We start from the raw sequence: 10725 nt of genomic DNA, 5'->3' as shown, positions 1-10725 counted from the left end.
AATAGTAATCAATCATTGTTATGTGAATCATTCAGGTCCAGGCCCATCTTGCTCTTGGAAAACAAAGTAACTTATAACCCAACCAAAATACCAACCAGTGTAACAGACTGCACAAAGCCATTGCAAAACAAACTGACTGTGTGCTTCACCATGAGCGGATTCAAACATAGCCTAACAGGTTTTTTCATAAACTAATTACATACTAAAATTGAGTTTTTTTGTGCTTACATCACATATATTCTACTCGAGGTTTGTAGTATTCTGGTGAACTCTTGAAATGCCACACCTGGTTGCATTGCAAATGTAATTTTTTTTGCTTCTTATGATCAATCATGTGTTCTAGATTTAGCTGCAAATATTAATTACACCATAACGCTGGATGCCAAGCGACAGAAATATCGAGCATATTTCTCGGACAAAAACCGCCTCCTCAATGATGTGATGAACATTGGGTTGCAGGAAGTTTGCAGAAATCATTCTTTTTTAATAGAGGTAAGCATCAAATGTAAATGGTATTGTTGTTGTTGTTGTCTAGCTATTCTGATTAGATTTTAGTGAATCTGATGAATGGAGGCTAAAAATTGGGAGGTCATTCAGGTTTCTTAATATATATAATATTGTGATACTGTGATTAAAAAAAGTTGAGTCTAATATTTTATTCAACATTTTAAGAAATATAATGGGGACATTTAGATGCATAACAGGAGCGTCCCATATATATATTTTTAGAGTGTTTTGCTATTAACATTTCTTATTACTTCTTGTTTCCACCAGGCTTGTCCAGAAGATGCTCTGAACTCATTGTCCAATCAGTTAAATTTGACATTTAATGGTCTACCATCTACATCTAGAACAATGCAAAACTTGAGGCCAATTCTCCATCCAGATATAAAGACCACCACAGACCACAATGTAAGAGTTCATCTGTGTAAAGTTAAGAGCAGAAATGATGCACTTTCTACAGTATGTGCAAACACCTTAGTGTCTTACAGCCCATCAGATAATGATTTAGCATGGCAAATATTGCAAAAATAAAGGGAAGGTTATTTCTGACTGTAAATATGGTATGTTACTTTAAATATGTCATGGTGCCCACCATTGCCAGCAGAAACCAATGCAGAAATGAAGAATAAACATTAGCTCTTTGTATCACATCACATCATTTTTTTTATGTGCCCTCACTTTGTTTTACAGCTAGATTTTGAGATAAACTGTGGAACTGATAATTTATGTGTGGATGACCTCAGAATGGATTTTAATTTCTCTGGGTGAGCAAATCATTTGCTCTATTTCTAAACTTTAATATTGATAGAGATGAATAACTCCAAACTATCTTGACACCCACTAACCTCTCTTTTGTTTCTGTGATCCAGAGCTAAAAATATCGAGGTTGGGATCATGCAGGAGATCAATGTGACAGTGTTTGTAGAGAACAGAGGAGAAAACTCATACAACACACTCTTCACTCTCAACTACGCCTTTGGATTTTCCTACAGGAGAATCACATCTAAACAGGTAAAGCCAGACACAAAGGTACAAATGCTGAAACTAACAGTTAAAAATGATGACAATAATATTTCTAAAGCAAATTGACTATTGAACACTGAAGGTGCAATAAAATGTGTGTTGAAATATATTATGAACGTTCTGCATGAACAGGGCAGAGTGGAGTGTCAGTCTCTGGATGGTGTGCAAGGAGGTAAACTAGGAGAAACCAGCTGCTACATCAGTAAACCCATCCTCAAGGACAACTCTCAGGTCAACAACCACACCCGTGACACTAACCGAACGTTTGCTTGTGTGTAGGGCTGCACGATAATGTTAAAGGGGTCATATGATGTTGCTAAAAAGAACATTATTTTGTGTATTTGGTGTAATTAAATGTGTTTATGCGGTTTAAGATTCAAAAAACACATTATTTTCCACATACATTATTGTTTCTCCTCTATGTGACGCTGGGTGTAACTAAAAAGGTGCCATTGTCCGGTGAGGTCCGGTTGGGGAGTTACGGAACGGCCCTGCTCGGTGATCTCATATCGCACAATCTTATTAACTACTTATCTCCTGAACTTTCTTTACCACGCTATTCAGCGCCAATCCCGCCGTGCAGTCAATTTCACTGGTTAAGGTTAGGGTCAGGTGTGGGGTAGGCTTAGGAGTTAGCATTTATTGTAGCATAGTGTAGGAAATCAACACTGTGATTGACACAACCAATAAAATCTTTAGAATCACCTGTGGGGCGGAGTTTCCACTGAACTGGATTGGGAGAAAAAATTGCGCATGCGTGTCATGTGCCTGTCTGTCAATGGGAGGAAGCCACGTCCGATTTTAGAGCTCTCACTCCGTTTTGGAGTTCCCGCCCCCATTTGGAGATCTCCAGGCTGCAGTTATACCCTTCTCAACATTTGGGCGGCGTTATGCAAATCTTCCCACATCATGACGTAGACATGTGGGGGCATGTTTAAACAAAGCGTTTTAGGAGGGCGTGGACCAGTCTAAACTTTTATAAAGAATATCTCTTTGGGTTTGAGACTTTAGAGATCTTATCTATTCACAAACAGCTTGTAACACTCCAAAGAGAAAGGAAAACTTGAAATTGCATCATATGACCCCTTTAATACTGAGAATCAATGATTATTTTGCTCAAAAATTAGAATTGTGATTAATTAAGAAATTTCTTTTTACATTTCATCAGAATGATTGCATGTTCATGTAAGCACAAAACAAGAGAATGTCAGCTCATACACAGGGTTTATTTTATCTAAGTCTGCTTTCCTGATTCATTATATTCATCATATACATTAACACACTCTCTACATACAAACTGGTAAAACATTAAGAAGCTTCTCTCAAAAGCTAAAACTACGGAAGCTTGTTTCAGCCATGGAATAAAAAATATAAAAGGTAAACGTGACTTTTTATCTCACAATTCTGACTTTTTCCTTGCAATTGTGTTTATATCTCAGACTTTTTATATATCAGACTTTTTCTCAGAATATAGATTTTACATTTCGCAATTCTGACCTTTTTCTTGAAATTTTGAGTTTACATGTTGCAATTTTGACTTTTTTTCTCAGAATTCTGAATTAACATCTCACAATTGCAGGATTAAGGGATCTAAAATATGGTCATGCATTAATATGTGCTTTATAAGTACTGATAAACAGCCAACATGCTAGCAATACGCATGCTAATAGGCAACTAGTTTATAGTGAGAATTGGTTATGGAAAGCTTGCATATAAAACACTGAAATTCAAAATCTTTTTTTTTTTTTTTTACATTTTATTGTAGCACAGTCGTTGCATGTGTGCACTTATTCAGCAACCACAATCGCAAACATTATAGTAGAGATTGATGTTTGGATTTATTACAGTTTGTCACTGAGAAGGTTTGTTCACAGATTTAGTTGCAGAAAATAGTACAAGCGGCCTTTAAACTCTTGACATCTGGCAACCATGAAAGCTAGTGGAGGCTTGTTACTAATACCTAATAAGACCTAATAGTACTAATAAGACAATGTAAATATAAAATGTAACATAAAATAAAAAATAAATGGTTTTAGGATAAATAACCAGGCCAGTTTCGAACAATTATGGTTAATTAATCAAGAGAAATCTAAATTAAAATATGATTAATCGTGCAGCCCCACTTATGTGCACATACACACTAATTTACTGACTGTTTTTAAACTCAAAGCTGTTAACAGACACTCTTATCCAGAGCAACTTAAATTTCATGTTCTGCTGACAAATGACCATCTTTTAACAAGTCCAACATTCAGTCTTATTTTTCTTATTCTGGCATTTTTATCCAAATTCTAGGTTGTGTTTGAGATTACATACAGTATTAATAAAGAAAGTACACTGGGCCAAAATGTGAGGTTTAAGGCTGCGGTCACAAGGTATGACATAATCTTTGTGTGACTGTTGTGTGCTTGAAGTTGTTTGACGGAAGTCAAAATGCAAAACAGCTTTTGACCATGAGCTCTGGCTGCTCACATCATCATTTTATCAATCATTTTTAACTGATAAAGTCTGCTAATAAACAAAACCTCCATTTCTCACAGTGGAAATGACAAACATGCTAGTGACAGTGAATTTTTCAAAGAAAAGACCATTGGTGTCAAATATGCCATCTCTATTGCCTTGATAAGGTTAGTGCTCTGCTCCATGTTTCTGTATAAATAGTAAACAATACCATTTTTTTTTCATCCTATATTGTAATATTGTCATCGTCTTTCTTAATTTTTAATGACAGGCATGAAAATTCCACCATCCACATTAATTTTACTTCAGGGAAAAAGGATCTTATGAAACCAGTCCACCAGATAATAAAGGTATTCGTTCAGATTCTATATCTGTAAGTACACTGAAAAATAATTTGGCACAGAAACAATTTTCCCTCAAAAACTGCTAGTAAATTCCACAAACAACTGAACATTGAATTTAACGTGAAATTTTGAAGTAGAAAAACTGAAATAGTATTTTCTTGTAAAATAATCCGCTTTATTTACAACTATATTTTAATCTCATCGATATACCTTTTTAGTTTTTGTCAACATTTTGAATTTGATTTTTTTAATTACATTTGAGGCTTTTTGTTCTCATTTTAATTTTAGTTAATATTTTAGTGAATTGGTTGTGTCTTTTGTATTAGCTTTTAATATATAAATATGTCTATTTAGATTTTTATAAAATGTTAGTTCTAGTTATTTTCGTACTTTCAATGAAAATGATCAATTTTGCCTTGGCAGCTACCTAAAATATAATACAAGGTTTATATATTTTATTTTATTGCTGTTATTGTTCATTTTATATCAAGTATTGATTTTTTTAATGGTTCTAGTTTTAGTTTTCAATAATGTTAATAACCCTGAGTAAAAAGGTTTTACTTCATTCTTAAGATCTATAACAGAAGAACACACTCCATGGCAAAATGTCTATACTGTACTTTACTCTTCCTTATTTGTATCCTTTCAGATTGAAAATGACCTCAGAGAATTAACTTTCAAGGTTTTCATCAAAGTACCAGTGAAAGTTGGTGATGCTGATATCTGGACTAATTCAAGTCTGCAAGTGTGTGAATTTATTTCTTATATTACAAGCCATACACTGATTCTTTTAATTCAATATTTTCTGTATAATATGGGGAAAGTAACAGTATCCCATCCATCACCCATTATTTGTTCAGAAGCTAGTTTGATGATGTCATCAAGAAAAATGTAACCCATGTTGAAAACTGTGGCGCTCTTATCTGTTTATTTATTAATTTGAAAGATTTCTGGCTGTAAGCGGGAGAACATGAAAAAGCCTGTTATCACCAATTTTATGGACATTATTAAAAGTCAACGTACAGTGGTGAGGACACTTTTTGAGTTTTGTTTTTATTTTTTCCGCATTTGATTTCCTCTTTTATTTAATAATTCACTGTATTCCAAAATATTTACTTTTTTTTTTTTTTTGCATTTTTATAGCTGCTGTTTTAATACAATTAATCTCTCACTATCTTTTGACACTTTGATAATCTATAGTAAGTTTTAATTGTTTTAACTTTCATGTCTTTTGTAAGACGTTGCACTGTTTCATGCTTTTCATCTTCAGAAAGATCTGATATGTCTGATATGTCACTTGCATAATAATTTAAAGCACAGTGTATATGTTAAACAAACATTAATGAAACTCTCTGGATGTGTGTGTGTGTGTGTGTGTGTGTGTGTGTGTTTGTGTCAGAACTGCTCTGTGGCGGTGTGTGCCGAGTTCAGCTGTGACATCACTCTCATAAAGAATGAAAGGATGCTCTATAATATAACTGGCAATGTGAGCTCTGGATGGATTGAGCAGGTCTCTGACTTAAAAGCAGATTCATATCACAAAACAGACCATATTTTCATATTTTTGTCATCATTTTGTAATGTCATAATCTGTGTCTCTCTTAGACTGGACTCAGAGCTGCTGTTTTCCATCTGGTCAGTTCAGCATATCTGGATTATGACAAGAGCAAATATGTTTTATTTTCCTCTGATTCTCAACAAACTGCACCGTCTGTTCAGGTAATTTAGTGAGATTTCATGTCAAGTCTAATGAATGTATGAAGAGCTCTCAAAGCCATGCTCTGTTTAATTGAACAGTCCTGTAACTGCAATCTATTGTTTTACAGTTTGTTACTTGTATTCATTTGATCTCTATTTTATTCTTTTTTTTTCAGACTACTACTTCCTGTGTATATATACTGTGTATATATACACACTTCCCTTTTGTGTGTGTGTGTGTGTGTGTGTGTGTATATATACACAGTGCTGCTTGAAAGTTTGTGAACCCTTTAGAATTTTCTATATTTCTGCATAAATATGACCCAAAACAGAATTAGATTTTCACACAAATCCTTAAAGTAGACAAAGAGAATCCAATCAAACAAAGAAGACAAAAATATATACTTTGTCATTTATCTATTGAGAAAAATGATCCGGTGTTAAATATTTGTGAGTGGCAAAAGTATGTACATTTTTGCTTTCAGTATGCAGCAGTTTGCAGCAATAACCGCAAGTAACGTTTCTTGTAACTGCTGATCAGTCCTGCACAATGGCTTGTAGGAATTTTAGCCCATTCCTCAGTGCAGAACCACTTCAACTCTGTGATGTTGGTGGGTTTCCTCATATGAACTGCTTGCTTCAGGTCCTTCCACATTTTGACTCAGTCATTCCAAAACATTAACTTTGTTCATCTTTAACCATTCTTTGGTAGAACGACTTGTGTCCTTGGGGTCGTTGTCTTGCTGCATGACCCCCTTTCTCTTAAGATTCAGTTCTCGGACAGATGTCCTGACATTTTCCTTCAGAATGTGCTGGTATAATTCAGAATTCATTGTTCCATCAATGATGGCAAGCCATCCTGGACCAGATGCAGCAAAACAGGCCCAAACCATGATACTACCACCACCACCATGTTTCACAGATGGGATAAGGTTCTTATGCTGGAATGCAGTGTTTTCTTTCTCCAAACATAACGCTGCTCATTTAAACCAAAATGTTCTATTTTGGTCTCATCCATCCACAAAACATTCCTCTGGCTTGTCCACATGATCTTTAGCAAGCTGCAGATTCTTTTTGGAGAGCAGCAATGTTCTTTTTGGAGAGCAGTGGCTTTCTTCTTGCGATACTGCCATGGACACCATGGTTGTTCAGTGTTCTCCTGATGATGGGCTCATAAACATTAACATTAGCCAATGTGAGAAAGGCCTTTAGTTGCTTAGAAGTTAGCCTGCAGTCCTTTGAAACCTAGTGGACTTTTACACGTCTTGCTTTTAGAGTGATCTTTGTTGGTGGAGCACTCCTGGGAGGGTAACTGTAGTCTTGAATTTCCTCCATTTGTACACAATCTGTCTGACTGTGGATTGGTGGAGTCCAAACTCTTTAAAGATGGCTTTGAAACCTTTTCTAGCCTGATGAGCAACATCAACTCTTTTTCTGAGATCCTCAGAGATCTCATTTGTTTGTGCCATGATACCCTTCCACAAACATGAGCAAACTTTGATAGATCCCTGTTCTTTAAATAAAACAGGGCACACACTGACACCTGATAGTCATCTCACTGATTAAAAACAACTCTGAACATGGACTCTAATTTCACCTTCAAATTAACAGCTAATCCTAGAGATTCACATACTTTTGCCGCTCACATATATGTAATATTGGATAATTTTCCTGAATAAATAAATGACAAAGCATATATTTTCATCTCATTTGTTTGATTGGATTCTCTTTGTCAACTTTCAGGACTTGCATTAAAATCTGATGATTTTTTGGGTTATATTTATGCAGAAATATAGACAATTCTAAAGGGTTTACAAACTTTCAAGCGGGTTTACAAACTTTCAAGCAGCACTGTATACACACACACACACACACACACACACACACACACACACACACACAGGTTTGTTTTTATGGTTTATGGGGACTCTCCATAGGCGTAATGGTTTTTATACTGTACAAACCGTATTTTCTATTGCCCTACACCAACCCTACCCTTAAACCTACCCCTCACAGGAAACTTTCTGCATTTTTAGATTTTCAAAAAAACGAATTCTGAATTATTTATAAGCCTTCTGAATTACAGGGACACTGAAAATGTCCTCATAAATCACCTTCTCGTTGTAATACCTATGTCATACCCATGTTATTATACAAATTTGTGTCCTCATAAACCACATAAACATGCAAACACACACACAGACACACACACAATCCTTTTACACATATATACTTCCTGTAGATGTGTGGCTGTGTTACTGCGTACAAGTGTCAGGAAGTCACACAATTTTTTGTTGATTTTGACAGAGACAAGAATACATGCATTACCATCCAAATGTCTAGGGTCTGTAAGATTTGAAAACATTTTTTAGAAAACATTTCTTACCAACTTGAAAGTCTTAGGATAACAAAGGCTTCATTTCACGCTCGACTGAAATCTTCGATTGAGAGTTCATATTTACTGAATTCAGTGTAGTAATATAATACACCAACAGTATTAACCAACTAAGTAGCCAAAAATCGTAATCATGTATCTATTGTTTGACATGAGACATCTGTGTGGGAAGTATGACTTCTTGAGTGTGACATCTGACTGCTAAAATTCACATGTTTCTATTTATGTAGATTAATACTCAAGTGGAGGTGTATGAGGAGGTGAATCTGACTAAAGAGATCATTGGAGGTGTAATAGGAGGCCTGCTGCTACTGGCTCTCATCACAGCGGCCCTCTATAAGGTATATCACATCAATTCTAATCATGTCAATTTTAATCACTGGCCCTTCAGTTTCACCTGCCAACACTATCTATATTGTTAAATGCTTTATTCCTGCTTATTTTCTCCTTTTACAAGGCTGGGTTCTTCAAAAGCCAGTACAAGCAGATGCTGGAGGAGGCACAGGGGGACGCAGGAGGACAGCCAAACATGTCACAATAATCTGCACTCATTCTGTTATGAGATGTTAATGTGTTTTGTGTGCTTGAGAATGAAACATACATTTATTTATCACCTCAAAATGAAATACTGTATTTCGGCCTGACTTAGAACACTTTATAAGAATGAAATTTGGAAATTAAATCATATCACTACTCATCGTTATCTTTTCAGCGAGTTTAACAATGAGTTACCACAATGAAAGTATTTATCACCTTGCAAATATTGTTTAACTTCCTTTGTTTTAAAAACTGATAATGAACTATAGCAGAAATGTCAGTAATATCGGAGGGCCTTTTTCTTAGATGCAGACTGTTTTTGAGATGTTTTCATAGTGTTTCTTTCGATTTTTATAATAAGGCTGGTTCCGTCACAGAATAAAAAGGTATTGCATTGTTTTATCTCACAATTCAGACTTTATGATGTCTTTATTCAGAGTTTTACAATTCTAAGTTTATATCTCACAATTCTAACTTTTTTCTCTGAATTCTGTGTTTACATTTTGCAGTTCTGATTTAGTCTATGAATTTTTATCTAACAATTGCAATATTTTTTTCGTAATTTTTACTAGTTTATTATTACCATTTTTTTTTTTTTTTTTTTTTTTTTTTGGTTTTTTTTTTTATCGTGGCAGAAACAGGCTTTAATAGGGATTTGCTCTGGGTGTAATTACATTTTTTTTTTATTGCTTTCTGCTTAATAGAGAGAATATTGTTTATTTTGCTACATTTTCTTATTATTTGCAGATAATTTACATTAAATGTCTAGGTAAGGATGAAAATAAAAGCTATAAAATGAAATATTTTTGGCCATAGCTATGCATTACACTTATTGTGTCATTTATTTTTATATGCATACCTTCAGTTGTGTAGGAAATGAACATTTGAGTTTGAAAGTGAGTCTGTGTATTCTGTGTTGGTTGTGCAGCTTCAATGCAATTCACAGCCTTATAAGGTGCCAAAGCGTGATTGTCCTCCCTACTGCGCTTAAGTCATACTATGCAACTATTGAAAAAGGGAAGAAAAGCGCTCTTGGTAATAGATTAATTTATGACTTAATCATGCTGCACGTATCATAGGATTATTACGGAGGCAGCTGACGCTGAGGAGGACTTTGCAGCTTTACTCGCAAACTACAATTTCATTAATGAGGTGAGAACCAGACGCGTTATAAACCTAAATATACTCGAATACATTGAAAAGTGTATATTCAAGTAATATTATAAGATCCTTCAGACGTGCTTCAAGAGGATATCAAAATTAGGAAAAAGTGGCTGAAGCATATTTTTAAGCAAGTTAAAATGCATAGTTTATGCTGAGTTTCAGTGTCATCTGCGGATGACTAATATTGACTGTTTATGTGTATTTGGGAGTGTGCTAAATTTGTTGTGTTTAGAGTTATTTCAGTCCTGCTTCTGTTTTTTTAAAATGTGTAATGCTCTGTGTATTTATATGTATTCTGTGTGATTGTTCAGATGATTCAGAATCAGACCCTCTCGCCAGCATATGGCAAGCTGTTATAACGTTTAATCCTTAAAACGAACTCATATCTATTTTCATTCTACTAGCAGGGGTGATTCTAGGATTTTTTTTTTAATGGGGTGGCACAGGAGGGACCTGCTGGTGCATTGCGGCTGAATAACACAACTAAGCACAACTAAGCACTAAACTTAAAACGCTAAGGAGCTTTCAGCATACATTAACGTATATATATATATATATATATATATATATATATATATATATATATATACTATATATATA

General features: G+C 34.7%; 2 protein-coding genes across 2 annotated transcripts in view; both read left to right on the top strand.

Annotated features, from left to right (window-relative positions):
- Window positions 1–9503, top strand: part of LOC107561991 (integrin alpha-X-like) — a 14386-nt gene extending 4883 nt beyond the window's left edge. Inside the window, exons 5-19 of the mRNA XM_016246546.1 lie at window positions 6–178; window positions 344–492; window positions 775–912; window positions 1195–1268; window positions 1374–1515; window positions 1660–1758; window positions 3823–3902; window positions 4068–4154; window positions 4259–4337; window positions 4981–5076; window positions 5278–5358; window positions 5731–5841; window positions 5937–6050; window positions 8655–8765; window positions 8882–9503. Coding sequence (XP_016102032.1) covers window positions 6–178; window positions 344–492; window positions 775–912; window positions 1195–1268; window positions 1374–1515; window positions 1660–1758; window positions 3823–3902; window positions 4068–4154; window positions 4259–4337; window positions 4981–5076; window positions 5278–5358; window positions 5731–5841; window positions 5937–6050; window positions 8655–8765; window positions 8882–8965 — 1618 coding nt within the window. The 3' untranslated portion in view covers window positions 8966–9503. The remainder of the gene's footprint in view (window positions 1–5; window positions 179–343; window positions 493–774; window positions 913–1194; window positions 1269–1373; window positions 1516–1659; window positions 1759–3822; window positions 3903–4067; window positions 4155–4258; window positions 4338–4980; window positions 5077–5277; window positions 5359–5730; window positions 5842–5936; window positions 6051–8654; window positions 8766–8881) is intronic.
- Window positions 9504–10031: 528 nt separating this feature from the next.
- LOC107562007 (integrin alpha-M-like) overlaps window positions 10032–10725 on the top strand; it is a 32618-nt gene continuing 31924 nt past the window's right edge. The window contains exon 1 of the mRNA XM_016246566.1: window positions 10032–10113. The gene's annotated coding sequence lies outside the window, so the exon portion shown is untranslated. The remainder of the gene's footprint in view (window positions 10114–10725) is intronic.

Source organism: Sinocyclocheilus grahami, unplaced genomic scaffold, assembly GCF_001515645.1.
Source record: "Sinocyclocheilus grahami isolate Dianchi unplaced genomic scaffold, SAMN03320097.WGS_v1.1 scaffold802.1, whole genome shotgun sequence".
NCBI classification, from domain to species: Eukaryota; Metazoa; Chordata; class Actinopteri; order Cypriniformes; family Cyprinidae; genus Sinocyclocheilus; species Sinocyclocheilus grahami.
Note: the sequence above shows the minus strand (reverse complement) of the source record. Positions and strands in the feature narration are given on the sequence as shown.